The 19,633-nt window shown below is 36.7% G+C and overlaps 3 protein-coding genes across 3 annotated transcripts; all 3 read right to left on the bottom strand.

Moving 5' to 3' along the window:
- Positions 1-542: 542 nt before the first annotated feature.
- LOC140161557 (uncharacterized) lies at positions 543-1,460 on the bottom strand. Its single transcript, XM_072184926.1, has one exon. It carries the CDS (start codon positions 1,458-1,460, stop codon positions 543-545), a length of 918 nt encoding a protein of 305 aa, XP_072041027.1.
- Positions 1,461-5,707: 4,247 nt separating this feature from the next.
- LOC140161541 (uncharacterized) lies at positions 5,708-6,625 on the bottom strand. The gene has a single exon (XM_072184925.1). The coding sequence runs from the start codon at positions 6,623-6,625 to the stop codon at positions 5,708-5,710; it is 918 nt and encodes a 305-aa protein (XP_072041026.1).
- A 9,621-nt stretch (positions 6,626-16,246) lies between these two features.
- On the bottom strand, positions 16,247-17,164 carry LOC140161525 (uncharacterized). Its single transcript, XM_072184924.1, has one exon. The coding sequence runs from the start codon at positions 17,162-17,164 to the stop codon at positions 16,247-16,249; it is 918 nt and encodes a 305-aa protein (XP_072041025.1).
- Positions 17,165-19,633: the final 2,469 nt, after the last annotated feature.

Here is a 19,633-nt window from a genome sequence, read left to right as displayed (position 1 = left end):
TATCGGCGAGTTGTGTGCTGGGACCGTTTACTATATGACTGTCTATTTCTTTTTGTTTTTCTATAGGTTTGTTGGTTTAGCTTATCGCTATGTACAGCTCCAAGATGTAGTATGCGTTTTATTTTTAATTTATCCCATTATTTTGGCTTAAAATGGACATAAACCCCTTTTTACAGCTACATGTATATCACTTATAATTATTATTATTTCTTCATTTGTGGTAAACCAAAATTATAAACTACAAAACCATTAACTGGTGTAATTAATTTCTTATAATCTATATACTGTCATGTTGATATAAGAAGTATAGCATTTGAGATTGTTCATCAGGTAGTTAAAGTTGCTCCTGAAAGCATCTCAAGTCCCACTGCCTTCCAATTTGAAGCCGTAACAGCGTTAGATAGAGTTGAAATGCTACATGTATTATACTTTCGAGATTACTTTCATGTTCACGGGATTCCTTTCTCTGTTTACCCATGCAACGTTACCGAAGGAATATTGACAACATAGGGTTTCCCTCCTCATTTGGCTCCATTTTCCGTTTATGGTTTAATTCTCATTTCGTATAGCTTCTCATAGTGCGGCATCGATGCATCCACTAACTCCAGTATGTCATCCGTCAAATCGCTACGCGATGGTATCTTATATGGTGCCTTAAAATGAGTCGAATTAAAAGCCTCCTCATAAAAACCGCCATTTTGAGGAATTTTATTTATCGACACGAAAGTAGAGTTGATGATCCAGTCATCAAGAAGATCTGTCCCAGCTGGCCATTGAAGCATACTTTCATTGAATGGTATTCCTATTGCGTCGCAGTATTGACGCATTATAGACGCAGGCGACGTTTGCAGGTCGTCCGCGTCAATCAACACCGGGTTAGGATCACCTCGTTGCTTCACAAACTCCACTAAATCACACATTTCAGCATAACCATATCGCTTTGGACACCATGGCTCGGGCATATCTTGAAATCGGATTCCTTCTTCATTCATTTCTAGTAACTTCCAGGTAATACCTTTCCAAGATGGGAATACTTTATGCGGGTGCCGAATTAGGAAGGTGTGGCGAAATCCGCGCGGAATCATGTGTAGTTTATCAGTAATGCTATAGCATTGATCTTTAGAAAAGACCAGTGATTTTCCAGGATAGGGAGCTTCAAGCGTATCTTTCACCCATTGAAACGTACACACCCTCTCGTGAAACCAACCGGTTTTGACGTCTGGCCCAACGACTGCCTCTCCTTGCTTCATCACAGCCTGTAAAGTTTTGTTGATTTCAGTATCTGGATTTTCTGCTACTTTGCCTTCGGGACCGAAGTAGTGTGCAAAAGTGTATGGCTCGTTGATAATTTGTACCCCTGATATGGAACCCATACACTTTTCAAAGACAGTGGAAAGAGTGCGAGGAAGTGCCCAGAGAACAACGCGGCGAGGTTCCGCATCACGAGTTACACCTGACATCTTGTCTTTGTTAGGCCAGAAAATCTGCAAAAAGGTGTTAACGAAGAGCAGTTTTATTGTACCCGTTATCGTAGATTAGCATGATTTAAAAAAATTAAAGTAGAATTATTTTGTTTGGATATTAGTCCGGCTGCAAACTATAGAATAGCAGCTAGAATAGTGAAAATATGGTAGACCAAGGGGTTCCCTTAGGTAGACAGGATCTTGAACATTGCCGGATCTTGGATCAAGAGCTGAGCCTATCAAATGAATTACATCAGAACGTCAATCAGCAATCAAGATCTTCAAGCTTAGATATATTGTAATTTGGTTGACACCCATACTACACTAATAAATAAATAATTATTAGTTCTATGTATTAAACAGTGTATTTGCGTGTTTGTTGTTAAGTGAACTCGCTCGGAAGCAGATTTTGGCCTGGGTGATTTTAGTGACCATAACATGAGCAAAATGGTCGAAGGTCAACATTTGGGCTTCACATGGATCAAAGCAACAAAATTCCTCTGATTTGATCAAAATAGTCTCAAAATGTTCGACTTGTTATAACAATTTCAATAAGGTATAGTTTGCAATACCTGAGATGTTGACCTTCGACCGTGTTGCTCATAACTCGTAGATAGGTCAAGCTATATAGTTGTTTTGCTGATAACTCCGGAATCGAACGATAAGCCGTAGGTCAAAATATGTATTTTATGAATCCTCGAGTGACCAATATTTGAGCAACTTTGAAATTTGACCCCTGTAAAAAAATTACTTCGGAATTCTTGGGCTTAAGTTGGCTAACGGGTTTTTTTCCTAAAAGAAGCGATAATAGCATATCTGTTGGCACCAAAATTAACTAATTTAGGGCTAATTAACAGTAGCGACGCCACGGGGGGCATGGGGTGGTGGGCAAATAACTTTCACCCTGCCCCCTCCCCCAGTAAAAACCCAAAATTACGGAAATGTCTACTTTGAATTGCGCAATTATTTAGAATATTATACGGTAGGTATAAGGTTGGTATTATCACTGATGTGTGGTATTATTATTCGATTAGCTTTAATACCCTGGTTGCTTACATGACGGTAAATAAATATCCGTGCATATGATTCGATATTTTAATATACCTGCCCATTTTCAAAAGTAGGTTCCTCGTTATATCGTTTTCCCAATTAACTAGCCCACTTTAGGAACATAAACTTACCGATTGGTGGGTACGTATTGATCACTCAAAAATTCTGAAGAACAGGACAGTCTCACGCTTTGGACTGTTGCGGTACCAATATATTGGGTAAACTTTGATCTCTTGGTCTATTCCCTGGAAGTAGTCGAACAAGGTCAATTCAAACTGCGCATGGATCTGTGTGACTGGTATCAATAATGTTCACAGGTACAGGTGTATGTTGAGCTCAACAAATGGCGGGACGTCATAGTGCTGGAATTCATTTGTTTGTATAATATTGCAGAAGCTCCGGAGGATTTTGAATATGGGGGGTCAAATCTTTGGCCTGCTCGGAGGCGTGAAACGCTGAAAAGGGTGGGTGCGGAAGGGGATGGGCGAGGAAGCTTTTGATATGCATACATTTTTACATGAATTCTGACGTATTCGACATTTTTAACATTTTTGAGAAAATTGGTATATTAGTTTGTTATGTTCTAATCTATTTATTCACCAAAACCCATGCCTCAAAGTGGCTTAATTAGTAAGATATTAATTAATTGAATTATGTCGTATTTACAAAACATTGAAATGTCCTCATCACATAACGACGTATTTGCCGATCACTTATACTGCGCAAGCCCAGTATATCGTATCTGCAATTTGAAGAATTTGCCGTTTCACATACTGACGTATTTGCGCAACGTATTTGGGCGACTCTGTCATTTCACGGCAAATTTGCTGTTTTGTCCTTTTCACATACTGACGTATTTGCGCAACTGTTTCACATACTGACGTATTTGCGCGACGTATTTGTCATTTGAACGGCGAAATTGACATTAGTCCTTTTCACATAGTGACGTATTTTATTTAATATTGATTTTTTTGCAGAATGAGTCATGCTCTGATAGTGATAAGTGAATTATATTGAAAATATGGTATATTTGCATTACTGTTAACCTGGTTTTAATCGACAATAATATTTTAATCAAGATTATAAGGCAAATGAAAATCGCTAAATTTTCAAGTTCGATTTTCTCGAAATGCGTATTTTGCAAATACGTCAGTATGTGATGCGGCCGACGAATTATATCGGGGAATTGTACCTTACATTTTGAATTATACCCTAAAATTATGAATTTTACCTACAAATTATGAATCTGATCCTAAAATCATGAATTTTACCTGAGATTATGAGGGGCTCTAGGGTACTTGGGCCCCTGCCCGGTTCCGGAGCCAATGTATTGTTCTTCCCGGGTGGTCAATTCGCAAAATGGTCTGCTAAATATCGCTCCCCTCTCACCTCTTTGGTCGTGCTAAAACATCTTTCCCCTGCCCCCTTCGACGTGCCAAAAAAACCCCATCCCCCCCGTGGCACGATTTAGGGGGAATTAAGTATGAGGTTTTCAGCAGGTGGTTTTCAGGCCTCACTCACATTTACGCCCTCTATTGAATTTCTTAACATTTTAGGGTTTTAAAATCTATTTCTTTTGGTTTCATAGTACTATGAGGTAAATTATGAAAGTTGAAAATAAGCTTCTAGAAAAAAGCTCTTCTTATGTTTGACTTTGTTTTATTAGGATTTTGTAAATATATAAATATAGGCCTATACATTGTATATAACTTTAAATGAATGAAAATCGATGTCTTTTCCTTGTATTATGAGGAAAATAAATTAAGAGAATTGAAAATAAGCATCTAGAAAAAAGTTATTCTTAGTTAGGGTTTTAAAAAGAACAATTCTTTTGTTTTACATTGTATTATGAAGAAAATTTGAAGAAAAAAAAAGCATTTTAAAATTTATTCTTATGTTTATTAGGGTTTGAAAATATAAATTCTCATTATTTTCCTCGAACTCCGCTAAATAACACATCTTGAGCAGCATATCCCATGGCACAACCATATCGCTTTGGACACCATGGACTCCTATTTTTATCCATTTGGAGTAACTAATCCGCGCGGAATCATGTGCAGTTTATCAGTAATGCTATAACACATATTTAGAAAAGATGCAAGATTTTCCCCGGGGAGTTCCATCATAGGGAGCTTCAAGAGTATCTTTCACCCATTGAAACGTACAAACGTTCAGGCTCGTCAAACCAAGCAAAAGGAGAGCTAAGGTTTGACGTCCGGCCCAACGGCTTTCTCTACTAAGTACTTTTAAAAAGTAGGTGTGTACTTTTCAGGGATGGGTGCTCATCAATTTTTTCCCCAGAAAGTGGAGATAGTGGGTCTAGAAGCTGACGGCGTGCCGGTAAAAGGGGGTCAAAATTAAGGGTCTTTCAGGGCTCTCTTTTGGTAAAAAGCAGGGTTTTTCGGGGGGACCTTACCAGTATGGTCATTTTGTGTTTAGTGGGTGTTTTCTGGGTCTTCACTCTTCATTAAGTGTAAATGCATTCCTATTGCAGTCAATATTCACGCATATTGTAATACACGTTTCCTTTGATATTTTCACTCCAAACAAGTTCTTGAATAGCGATCATCTCCACTTTTACATTTAGAGAATATCGTAACAGAAATAACTATTGACCAGTTTAAAGAATACACATTCAGTAAACTCACAAATGTTCTAAAAACGTTTGTTCAAAACGTTTTAATAACATTTAAATGTCTCGTTATATAAAGATCATGAAACTTTATTGTAAAATATTTTGGACAAACATTTTTTCAAAATAGTTTGTCAATAGTTAAATAACATTCTGTTTGGATATTTTGCATCACCTTTTCAAAAATGTTTTATGAATGTTATAAAAAACTTTTTATACCCTATATATAATCCGACATTTAAACTTTTTCATTAAATCGTTGTGTGTTTGCTGGACATCGACTTCACTGGTGATAGGCCTAGGCCTACTTAGCACGATTTACGGTTGAAGTATGAAATCGATAAGAACAGGTCAATTTTATGCTTATCTTCCACTACCATTTCAGTTGTAAAATTATCAGTCTGTAATTTAATCTGTTCACAATATTATGAGTTAAATGCAACGGAGACCATTTGACTAGATTTCCTGAAGGTTCTGAGGAACCGTCAAACCTTCAACGCAAACCCTTCGTTACCGAAGAAATTGACAGGGTTTCGCTCCTCATAATAGCCCCATTTTCCGTTTATGGTTTGATTCTCATTTCGTATAGTTTCTCATAGTACGGCATCGACGCATCCACTAACTCTAATATGTCATCCGTCAAATCGCTACGCGATGGTATCTTAGATGGAGCCTTAAAATGAGTCGAATTAAAAGCCGCCTCATAAAAACCGCCATTTTCGGGGATTTTGTTTATTGACACAAAAGTAGAATTGATGATCCAGTCATCGAGATGATCTGTCCCAGCTGGCCATTGAAGCATACTTTCATTGAATGGTATTCCTATCGCGTCACAGTATTGACGCATTATAGACGCAGGTGAAGTTTGTAGATCGTCCGCGTCAATCAACACCGGGTTAGGATCACCTCGTTGCTTCACAAACTCCACTAAATCACACATTTCAGCATAACCATATCGCTTGGGAATAAATGGCTCGGGCATATCTTGTAATCGGAATCCCCCTTCTTCAGTTTGGATGAACTTCCATGTAATACCTTTCCAAGATGGGAATACTTTATGCGGGTGCCGAATTAGGAAAGTATGGCGAAATCCACGCGGAATCATGTGTAGCTTATCAGTAATGCTATAGCATTGATCTTTAGCAAAGACGAGTGATTTTCCAGGATAGGGAGCTTCAAGCGTATCTTTCACCCATTGAAACGTACAGACGCTCTCGTGAAACCAACCAGATTTGACGTCTGGCCCAACGGCTGCCGCTCCTTGCTTCAGCATAGCCTTTGTAGTTTTGTTGATTTCAGTGTCAGGATTCTCTGCTACTTTACCATCGGGACCGAAGCAGTATGCAAAAGCGTATGGCTCGTTGATAATTTGTACGCCAGGCATGGAGCCAATACATTTTTCAAAAGCAGTGGAGAGTGTGCGAGGAAGTGCCCAGAGAAGAACGCGGAGAGGTTGAGCATCACGGGTTACGCTTGACATCTTGCTTTTTATTTGATTAGGAAATCTGTAAAAGATGCAAAAGATGATTACGAAAAATGCCAGGCATCTCGACAAATGCATGTATATTTAACGATTTGACAAACAATTTAATAGTCGTTTAATGCTGCACTTGTTTGGAACTCTTCGCACAACTTTGCAGGACATTTAAAGTGTTTCAGATACAACTTTTTGAAGAAAAAAGAAATGCCCACAAAGCAACCCAATCCAATTCCAAAGGGCTTTGTCATCCACTTGCCTCAGATCACGAAGGTAGTAGAGATGCTCAGATGGAGCAGAAATAAGGTAAAGAAATTCTCAAGGCTAATCTGATCCATCTAATTTTCCGCTTCTTATTATTTTACCCTTGGCTTTTTCAATATTTCTTCATTGAATTATAGTATTACTTAAATTTATTCAACCAAATTATTCTCCCACTGAAGGAGTGTATATTTGTGAAAGAAACCGGGGAAAGAAACTTACCGATCGGTAGTTAACACTCAAGAACTATGAAGCACCAGAACCATATCACGACCATCGCCAATTGAAAATTATAGATCTTCTTCAAGGCGAAAATAAAAATAAAATCAAAGGTCAACTAAGTCTGATTTGCAAATAGCTGCCTTTTAACAACAGATTGCAAAGATTCTGTATGGAACCGGGTGCAAGAAATAATCGCGGAAACTATTAATTTAGAACTTTTACGTTTTATTTGAGTTATTCGGGAATATTTTAGCCGTACAACAATTGATCTAACTAAAATCAGAAAATACGAACAAAACACATTGTCTTTACCCATAATGATATTTATTGAATAGCCTGCTGCTTCTACCAAATGCAACATTGGATCATCTCGAAATGACCAGAATTTATAGTTTATGACCTGTCATAGCATAAATCTACCAAATCATTTTAGGTGGGTCCATAGGTATTGGTGGATTTCTTCCCATACCTATGATGGATCGTAAGTCGCAAGGCAATCTTGTACACACTCAATGGAAACTGTTGGCTGAACATGTTAAATAAGCATTTTGATACAACCTGTATTAATTCGCACCGTAGGGCCTTATTCAATTTCTAACACAAGTAATGATCGTACTACGCATCCCAAGCATACCTGCAGAGATACTACTAAGTACTTTTAAAGGGTCTTTCAGAGCTCTATTTTGGTTTTTTTTTAAATAGGGTTTGGGGGGAACATAACCGTATGGTCATTTTATGTTTAGTACCCCCGGGTGTTTTTGAGGCCTTTACTCTTCATTAAGTGTCCTTTGATATTTTCACTCCGAACAATTTCTTGAAAAGCGAAAATCTCCACTCTCCACTTTTACATTTAGAGAATATCGTAACGTTGAAACGTTAATGTAAAATATTTTGGGCAAACATTTTTGCAATATAGTTATATAACATTCTGTTAGCATGGTTAGAATATTTTGCATCATCTCTTCAAAAATGGTTTATGAATGTTATAAAAACTTTTTATAACCTTTATATAACCCGACATTTAAACTTTTTCATTAAAACGGTGTGTGTTTGCTGGGCATCGACTTCGCTGGTGATACTTAGTACGATACGTAGGCATATTAGTAATGTCTTGTGTCACTTAATTCAGATACAAAAAAGGTTAAGATGATAAAAACATTAAAATATTTATCAATGGTCACACCGGATGAAAGGGAGAGCAAGCTATAAATATTATTTTCAAGATACGGCAGCCATTCAATGTCTTTCACGTGTGACCTGTTTAATTCGGACATTGGTCTTCCTTATCATCGTCGAAGTCCAAATTAGCTCAAACTTGACTCGAAAGCGGTTTACAATTATATCTTCTTTACCGTGTGACTAGAATACACTTGCGTTGTAAATTAAATATTCATGACTATTTGACGATTTTGTTTTTGAAAACTGAAATTTTAAAACGGTCCGTACGTTTCGAAGTTTAATAATCTAATCAAAGACCTTCAATACACGGTCTTACATCCAATGCTAGCAGTGAGATCATCATGGCTATACATTCTCTTCGTCCTTAAGGGTTGGGGTATGAACGTTTGGACAGTATTTATTTTGGGACATCAGAGCACATCAGACATATCGAATTGCATTCTGAATACGAAGAATGTCATTCTGATATCAAATAATTTGGATTTTTTGAAATTCGCAATTTAATACACATTTTATGGCAAATCATTAAAAATTGATATTTTTGATATTTAACAGTACTTGAAGTAAACTTTATAAATCTGATGATTTATACTTAAGTGTATGTAGGTGGGATGAAAAGCCGACGATCAATTGAAAATTTTGACCTTTCGTATTGAAGATATGGATTTTTTCCCAAAACACCAAAAAAAAATTAGGTCTTTTTGGGAAAAAATCCATATCTTCAATATGAAAGGTCAAAATTTTCAATTGACCGTCGGCTTTTCCTCCCTGCTACATACACTTTAAGAATATATCATTAGATTTATATAATTTACTTCGAAGACTGTTATATATCAAAAATTTGAAAAATATCAAATTTTTATAATTTGTCATAAAATTAATTATATTGTGATTTTTCAAAAATGAAAATTATGTCCCACAAAAATACTGTCGAAACGCAATAAACGCTCATTTTAGATCCCTTAAAGGAAAAGGAAAATCTGGATTTTGATGGGTAACGTGGGGGAATGGATGAGGCTGTCAATCCCCGGTGTCTTGATGGGGAAATGTGGGGGATGAGGCTGTCAATCCTCGGTGTCTTGATGGGTAAACGTTGGGGATGAGGCTGCCATCCCTGGTGGCAATCAGGTTACCTAACTTTAATCATATAGACAGTAGAGCAACGGTCAGTCATTCCGTGTAGTTAAACTGGTTATAAAATATTTCCACCACTTTTCACCGTGATCGGGTCCCTGGATCGGGAGCTTTAGACTATGAGCTTGATTGGTTATTCCAGAAGATAGATGCACACCCCTTATAGAAGAGTTCGGATTTCCGGACTTTTTGACCAGTTATGATTGCTGGAAATCCAGACTATAAAAGTGTCTAATTACGAAAAAAAATCCAGCAAACAATAGTTCAAAATCGAAAATCTTAAATTTTAGGACAATTCCATGATTTTATATATATTTTATTGCATTTCCAGTAACATTGCCAACTGGAAATCCAGACATTTCTTTTTTTGAAAATTTACTCCTCTATAGGGAGGGTGTGCATACACATTTACTAATCCGGTATCAATCGCTAATGACTAGCGGTTGAAGTATGAAATCGGTTCAGGTCAACTAAATTAATACCAACTACCAATGCAGATATTAAAAGGTCTTTCAAAGTCAACACGTACTATGAAACTGAAAGGTTCTCGTGACGTGACTAATAAAAATTCCTTTAAAAAAGGAATGGGGCGCCCAATGTGAGCTTGGTCGTGAATTTCATTGTGTTTAGATTTGGTATTATTATCTCTTGCAAACCCGGTGACACCTCATTATAGAAATCAGTCCTGTGGATAGGTTGTAAGAGGAGATAGCCTTTTCCAGACACAAATTGCACCATATATAAAGAAAGTTTTGCTACTTTGCAACACAATAAAAACTTAAATGCAAAATGAGATCCTGTAGGTGGCTCCCGATGGGGCTTAAAAACTAAATGCAAAATGAGGTTTTTAAAAATATTGTTTTGCAGAGTCAAGACGCAGGTATCATTATTAAGCCTCATATCACTTATTTATTGTCGAATAAGTGCAGAGTAGGTTAGATATGAATATTAAATGTTAGACCAAAGTAGCTCAAAGCACATGTACTATACACCTGATCCGTGAACTTGTCTTTTGGCGCCCCCAAAATATAGGCATGACTTTGTGATTCTTTGTGAAAAGCTTCTAATTTCACTCTTGCTAGATTGACTTCGCAATTGTTTTGCTAAAATTATGCCCAGCTCAGAAATAAAACCACAATTTGCTTGGATTTTATTTTATTATTGTTTTCTGATATGCACAGGATAAAATGGTGAGCGTATATTCTTTGTTTAAAATACAAAATTAGGATTTATAAAAACACCAAATAAATCCTGACCTTTGTATGGGTTCAACCAGTTTACCGTGTGCCTTAGAAACCCGATAGACGGTGACATTTGACCATACACTAGGATCCACAACATGCTCATCTATCATGGGAACAGTTCTTAAGCCCTAATACATTTGTAGGCCTACTTTCATCCTTTGAAAATTTGGGTACACAAACTCATACTCTGCAACTTGAGGTCAAATTTTGCACTATGATTATGTAATTGAGGTTATTGGACTATGCCATTGGGATGAGACTATTGTGGTCCATAGTGATAAGATCAATTAACGAGGACTCTACTGATGGCTTTTGTTTGCTAATTACCATAGAATCTATATAGCGGTTATTGCCAAAGTTGCAATATGGTGGCACAATTGGGCGGAAAACTGTATGCAAACAACACGGCATATTAATTATACATGTTCTACATTGTTGTATTTTAAAACACTGAAGACCAAAATTGACGTTATTGCCATGATTGGATCATGGAGGTAGTAAGCCTACTGCAACTCTGGCGGAAATTCGTTGCCACACCAGGGCCACACCAGCACGTTCTGGTGTTAAAAGCACGCAATCGAAGCTAAATATGGGATAGTTCCGTACTATTTTGTATAATAGTTGCAAATGCACATTCAGATTACACTTGCCCCTTCCCCACCCCCCCCCCTCCCCCCCCCCACCCCATTTTCCAATGTTGGGAGACTGTAATGTAGAAATGATGACGATTTTGTCCAAATCAACATTGCAATAGGGGAGCGGGGAAGGATGTTGGCCAATTAACGCTCAGGTGTGGCAACATTTTTCGCCAAGGTTGTAGCTATACTACCTCCATGATTGGATTAAGTAAATAACTAAATCCTGTTATCTACCCAGCAATGTTTGCTTATCATAATAATTGTAACAAACTGTAGACAGAAAAGGCAAACAGACAGAAATTTAGAGTTTTAAATTAGAGAGTTGACAGGAAGTTGTAAGAGTTAAATTGTTATGGATATGATTGGTGTAAGAACGAAAAAGTTGAATGTCAGATCAAAGTCATCCGAGGTGAATTAAGTAATGTCAATCACAAATTGTTACAGGTCATTTGAGGTGGACTAAGTTTATATTTGGATTGTCAGAACACCTTCCCCAATCAGACACATTTCTCTTGTTTGGCTTGACTTTGCAAAGAGCGTCTAATTTCGGTCTTGCTAGATTTACTTCGCAACTGTTTTGCTTAAAAGTATGCCCAGCTTAGAAATAAAACCACAATTTGCTTGGATTTGATTTTATTATTGTTTTCTGATATGTTCGGGATAAAATGTTGTGCGTATATTCTTTGTTTAAAATACAAAATTAATGGACTTCTTTCTATGCTCATATTACATTATTGTTTTAAAGAGAAAAAAAAAGTATCCAAACAGTTGGGCGCCCATTCCTTTTTTAAAGGAATTTTTATTTAAAGACAAATCCTTGTTTAAAGGTAGTTCTTGTTTCTGTTGAAAAGACAATATTGATGTCTAAGATCTTAATTATATCATTCATAGCATTTAAATTCAGGATATAATATTATCTATAAGACTTCCCCTATGGACAATGGATCTATTCCCTGATCCAGTATGTCTGCAAAATGTATATCATTAGAATTAACACCTGATAACGACTGTTGACTAGTATTATAAAACTTCGAACACATTTCATATCTTCCTAAATTCTTCTGGTAGAATATTGAATAAACAACCTTATCTCTGTTTCTGATAGCCAATTTATCTTGAAGGTCATCACAAAAATAATGCATACGTAGTGGTGATGATTTGGTAAACTGGTTTTTAAACCAGTTTAAAAGCCTTACAAAGGTACAAAGGTCACGGATTATTTGGTGTTTTTACAAATCCATTAATTTTGTGTTTTAAACAAAGAATATACGCACACCATTTTATCCCGTGCATAACAGAAAACAATAATAAAATAAAATCCAAGCATATTGTGGTTTTATTTCTGAGTAAGGGCATAATTTTAGCAAAACAATTGCGGAGTAAATCTAGTAAGAGTGAAATTAGAAGCTACTCACAAACTCATGCCTATATTGTGGGACGCCTCCGTAGAGGGCGCCCCAAAAACTTTGGCAGACAATTCCCTCGCTCAGCATTTCTTTTAATTATTCCGGCAAACACAAAATATTTTTGTGTTTTTAAGGCATTTGTCAAAATGTTATAAAACGATTGACTTCAAATGAATTATATAATCAAAGGACAAAAAATGTGAACATTTTAATAGTAAATTTTTGACAATGTTTGACAATGTTATTAAAAGATTTTAGGATATTTATAATAACCCGACATTTTTTTCCTGAGATATTTCTAGTGAGCTCTAGTGTTACTGATTACAAAAGAACCAGCACAAAATAAACTCTAAAACAAAGATGAAAAACTACCCAACTTATCTCTGATTCTACCTATTTTCTGGCTACCATTACAACAAGGGGTTGAGTTGAGTGCTTGGATTTCATTGGCGTTTATCAGTTACTCAGACTGTAAAGTAAAAAATCTCAGTTTAACAAATAATGGTTAAAATTATTATTGAGGGGCTAATTATCGTATTATTGTAATAGGTATGGCACCAATGTATTATTTTGTTTCGGTGTCCCAAGTTCAAATTAATTTACGTTCACACTGTTTTTTACAGACTGCCTGGTTTCAGCGATTGCTGAGAAAAGAGTGATATGTTTCTGACAAGCGTTTCCGCTTGGAATGTAGATGCCTATTGTGGAGCTTACTGTAAGTGATTTTAATTTATAAGCTCTTTCGTCGACAATTCGCAACGTCTTTTGCACACAATACGGGCCGCCTGCGTTAATTCCGATATTTTAAACATTATCGGGGTTTTTAACCAAAAAACTAGCCACATTCTTTCTCTAAACTGTACTGCAGCCGCAGATAACGTTAGATCGGCTGGTGCTAACAGTAGAATTTAAACGAGAAACAAAATTGTTCCCCGAAGTCATGTAAATATGGACTATCGCAGAATACAGCGTTCTTGTATTAAGGAGTTGCATTTTGCTAATGTTTTCTATGTTCTTGCTATGAAGAACATTTAGAAGTTACCTCAAACGTCTTATGTAGTTTGCATACCTATTCTGGTTCCATTATAATAATTCCAAAACCCACGATCTTTGTTATTCGGCAAACATTTGACCACAATTCTACTCTATAAAATGGCGAAAATATTGCAAAACTCAACAACACCCCAGACGCACGTTAAAAGCACGTTGCTGTCGTTTTCAGTTCGGACAGAATACATATCTTGGCCGTATTGGAATCAAGGGCGGCGGAACCGGGGCCAGGGGCCAGTGGCCCTCCACTTTTTGACTGGGGGCCTGGCCCCCCCACTTTTAACCCATAATGTGCTGTGTGTAACATGTCCTGGTGAACATAAAAATCAAATCTCTATATATTCTAGACCCTTAACATGCTTAAAAAAGTGTAAATGATGCACAAAATGGCTTCAATTGGACCTTCATTTTGCAAAATTTTCCAACTCCCCTGTATTAGGACACCCAACACTAAAAGCAATAATTTATACAATTATAGTGAAAACTTATCCACGAATGGCGTTCAATTTGGGCCTTCATTTAACCCATTTTCGGATTTTTCAAACTAAAATTGTACAATGATAGTGCCAGAATGGTCCACCAAATGGCTTCAATTGGGCCTTCAGTTTGCAAAAGTTTTTCACTTCTGAGGGGGGCACATCCCCCATCAGACACCCCCCTGCGTCGCGCAAACGCGACGCGATGGCCGCTTCGCGGCCATTATTTTGATTTTTTGCTTCACCCGGGCTGCCCCCCCCCCCCACTTTCAAAATCGTTCCGCCGCCCTTGATTGGAATATCAATGCTTTCTCATATATTATTGATTTCAGGGTTTGAACCAACACCCTCGATCCTAATGTACTGTATACAAATGAATATATGAATACAAAAGCCACCTAAGTCCATACTTTGGCCAAATTGAGTTAAGCATGGGAAATTGTTGCTATACATAGGCCTGTCATATGCAGGAAAGAACAACTCAAATTCATTCTCTGTGTCTATTGGGCATGTGAAAAATAGCATGTATGAAAGAATCACCCAATTCCATGATTTGAGTCTTGTAACACATTGATTGAAATCCAGTATGTATAAAAGTCCACTTGTAACACATTCATTGCTAGAGAATGACTTTTGAACAAAAAATGGGTTTAATAAAGGAAAGTGTGTGGTTTATATTACATGGCAGAATGCTTATCAACATTATACATACATGTGTGCTTTATTTTGTATTATCTTACTAGTGGTAATCTCATTCTAACATTGTTGTCTTTGTATATGATTCAAAAACTCCAAAATTTAAAATGAACCCCACGAAGTCCCTGAAATGCTAATCGTCATACCTAATACAGGTTAATCCACTCATTTGCACGTAAAACTTACCATATTGACCAGGTAAATCTAACTGAAGGAATTAAAACGATACACTGGTTTTTCTCTCAAAATAACTTCGCATGGACTTAGGTGGCTTTTGTATTCATGTATTCAAATGTTTTGGATCTACCTATGGTGCGAGCTTTGTATTGTCTGTGAAATAAACTAATGTTAAAGTCAGGAATATTGACATGCTTTTTAGAGTTGATCAATTTTCCAGCAGCTGAACTCAGTCTTGCGTATAATATAGGCGAATCATTGTTATTTACATTAGATAAATGAATGGAAATGAATAAGAAAGTTTCTTATCGGTGAGTTGTGTGCTGGGACCGCTTACTATATGACTGTCTATTTCTTTTGTTTTTCTATACGCTGGCGAAGTTACGTAATAATCGGATTAACTGCCATAGCAATAGGTCAAAACAATTTTTGAATATACCGCGCTGCACTGATACGTTCACGCGGTACCTCTGCATTGAACCATATCATGCTGATCACTTGCACCTGTAAGATTATTATCTTTGAAAAGACCAGTATTGTATTCAATCTATGATTGCAGACATACACAGGTGATGAATGCAACCTGCTTGTAGTGAAGCGCGATATGTTCAAAATTGTTTTGACCTATGGCTATGGTAGTTAATCCGAATTATTACGTAACTTCGCCAGCGTATAGGTTTGTTGGTTTAGCTTATCGCTATGTACAGCTCCAAGATGTAGCATGCGTTTTATTTTTATTATTTATCCCATTATTTTGGCTTAAAATGGACATAAACCCCTTTTTACAGCTATATATCACTGATATTATTTCTTCATTTGTGGTAACCCAAAATTATAAACTACAAAACCATTAACTGATGTAATTAATTTCTTATAATCTATATACTGTCATGTTGATATAAGAAGTATAGCATTTGAGATTGTTCATCAGGTGGTAAAAGTTGCTCCTGAAAGCATCTCAAGTCCCACTGCCTTCCAATTTGAAGCCGTAACAGCGTTAGATAGAGTTGAAATGCTACATGTATTATACTTTCGGGATTACTTTCATATTCACGGGATTCCTTTCTCTGTTTACCTATGCAACGTTACTGAAGGAATTGACAACATAGGGTTTCCCTCCTCATTTGGCTCCATTTTCCGTTTATGGTTTGATTCTCATTTCGCATAGTTTCTCATAGTACGGCATCGACGCATCAACTAACTCTAATATATCATCCGTCAAATCGCTGCGTGATGGTATCTTAGATGGTGCCTTAAAATGAGTCGAATTAAAAGCCTCCTCATAAAAACCGCCATTTTGAGGAATTTTATTTATGGACACGAAAGTAGAGTTGATGATCCAGTCATCAAGAAGATCTGTCCCAGCTGGCCATTGAAGCATACTTTCATTGAAAAGTATTCCTATTGCGTCGCAGTATTGACGCATTATAGACGCAGGCGACGTTTGCAGGTCGTCCGCGTCAATCAACACCGGGTTAGGATCACCTCGTTGCTTCGTGTACTCCAATAAATCACACATTTCAGCATAACCATATCGCTTTGGACACCATGGCTCGGGCATATCTTGAAATCGGATTCCTTCTTCATTCATTTCTAGTAACTTCCTGGTAATACCTTTCCAAGATGGGAATACTTTATGCGGGTGCCGAATTAGGAAGGTGTGGCGAAATCCGCGCGGAATCATGTGTAGATTATCAGTAATGCTATAGCATTGATCTTTAGAAAAGACCAATGATTTTTCAGGATAGGGAGCTTCAAGCGTATCTTTCACCCATTGAAACGTACAAACGCTCTCGTGAAACCAACCTGGTTTGACGTCTGGCCCAACGGCTTTCTCTCCTTCCTTCATCACAGCCTGTAAAGTTTTATTGATTTCAGTGTCAGGATTTTCTGCTACTTTACCATCGGGACCGAAGTAGTATGCAAAAGTGTTTGGCTCGTTGATAATTTGTACGCCAGGCATGGAGCCAAAACATTTTTCAAAGACAGTGGAGAGTGTGCGAGGAAGTGCCCAGAGAAGAACACGAAGAGGTTGAGCATCATGCGTTACGTCTGACATGTGGTCGGTATCTTTTCAAACACAAACGTAGTTGAGCAGGGAAGACGTAGTCATTAAATGCTGCACGTATTTGGGACTTGACGAAGACATTTGCAGGGCATATTAATGATAGTCCTAAAGGTTAAGAAATCATATTAAAAGTAGACCCGACACTAAGATTGTAATGAAAACGTTCAATTTAAGTTCAGGTACAATCATTATTGTCTTAACAAATGTTTCAAGGAACTTGAGACTTCCTTCTCCCAATGAAAGCCCCAATCTATTTTATGATCACACTATAATCGTGTACCTGTGAATCAATCAACAATCAATCAATCAATCAATCAATCAATCAATCAGTTACCATGGTTACATGTCTTCGCGCCAAAATCATTTCTAAATGTTCAACGCCGCTCATTAGCTCAAAACCTACTGCTGATGAGCATCCTGAAAATGGTGGCTCTTCAGGAGCTTCTTAAACTGTTCAAAAGTACAATTTTTGATTTGACCTGGTAGTTTATTCCACAATCTGGAATCAACATAGCCAAGCAACTCTGATTCTGTTTTACTGATTCTCTTCTACCCTCATAATATTTTCCAATATTTCCTCATTATATTACCTACAATTCTTCCCAATCTTTTTTTTTTCTTTTCTTTTCGACAGCCATAGTGTTACTGCCTGTGATTTATTCATAGTTTCAAATACACACAATACAAAATGACTGATTTTTTTATCAAGCAAAACCAAAACAACAAGGACACACACAAACAACTACAACAACACACAAAAACAAAGACAAAAAGCAGCATATCAAAAATAAGTCAATAACTACCAAGAACTTGTACATTGTAACAACCTTAAAATAAATACAATTATAAAATAATAGCCAATTCTTCCCAATCTTACCGATCGGTAATGTGTCACATTATTCAAGAATTCTGAAGCACTTGACCAGGACCACATCACATTACTCTCGTCCGTTACCTTAACAGTATTGAAATTATGTGATCTTCTTGTTCGAAGAGAAAAGTATGAGAATAATACACATAACATTTCCAATAGCTGCCTTATAAAGCAATGCAGGAAATACTCGCGTTTGGGTGATTTTTTCCAACAAATTGTACGAAGTCTTTGAACATGTTGAAAAAGAAATGACTTCAAGGACCCATCAGCCTCCGCCATAGTGGCATACTCAACAAAATATTTGGAAACCAACCCAACTTATCCTGATACTAGTTATTATTGATCTAGAGCAACGAGTTACAATTAATGTGAAATGTAGAAGAAATTCGAAAAAAAAATACACTTTGTAAGCGGTGTTTTACAGTAAGTACGGTATTTTAAGCCATCAAACAAATGAAGATCAAAACTAAAAAACAACAGGCTGTGTCAAAATTAGACTTATTGGTTATTATATAAATCCAAAAGCCTCTTGAATCCTCTTGAAATGATAAGACTCTTTACTTTATGATCTGTCATAACTGTCAAATTCGGTGCATCATATGTTCCATTTTAAGGAGACAGACTTGCACAAAATCAAACTGTTGGGTACCAAGCATATTGATACAGTTTGTATTTCCTCCCTCCTTAATCAGTTTCAACATTTTTCTAAGCAATTATCGTAACCTAAGCATTTATTTGTCTGGAGAAACTCATACTTTAACGCCGTATAATGTAGTAGGCCTGTTTTTAAAAGGTACATGTGTATTCTTTAAAGTTGCCAAGAATTAAGTTCTGTTAAGGTACTCTAATGCGAAAGAGTAAAAATCACTCTTCATGGGCCAGGGTAGACTTCTCCGTAGTCCACTTGCCCATTTTGCATACTCTGGCTATTACATTTAAGCATAAACACTGATTTGTATTAATTTATGTGCAATTGATAGATTTTCACATCTGATATTTTCAGTCACCATACTCCCTCTGTTTGTTAGCTCCTGGTTTTTTACTCGGGCTTTCGCGATCAATAAACTGGTAGATTCCAAAATTTAGTATTGAAGTGAGCCATTATAATTATGCAAGATATTTTGCATTCAATAACTTTTATTGTCACTAATCATCTAATTATATTAACTCTTTATGACCATTTTACTATTTATTGAACACTTTAATTTTAACATGTTTAATAAACATCAGTATAATTTTGAGTTCAACGGAATGCGTTCATCATGATTAAATAATAATATAATAATATTTTTTTTATTTATCAAAATTACTATGGGCTATTTGCGGGGAGGAGATAAGTTTACATGGTTTAAGTTCGAATTTTAACCAGCCTAATCACGAAGCTTCCGTGGTAAGACACAGCTCGTGTAATTAAACCTGATGTCCTGGGTTCGATGCCCGGGTGGGATCACTATAATGTATCTGCTTGTCTCCTTTGTTATTTACGACAGCGAACCTGGTGAAAAATTATGTTTATTCACGTGCCATGTTCATGCGTGATTCTTTTAAAGTAATATTTCACTGATTAGCGTAAATACACTCTTCCT

This window comes from Amphiura filiformis, chromosome 1, assembly GCF_039555335.1.
Source record: "Amphiura filiformis chromosome 1, Afil_fr2py, whole genome shotgun sequence".
In the NCBI taxonomy this organism is placed as follows: domain Eukaryota; kingdom Metazoa; phylum Echinodermata; class Ophiuroidea; order Amphilepidida; family Amphiuridae; genus Amphiura; species Amphiura filiformis.
The sequence above is the reverse complement of the archived record's forward strand: the minus strand, read 5'-3'. Positions and strand labels throughout refer to the sequence as shown.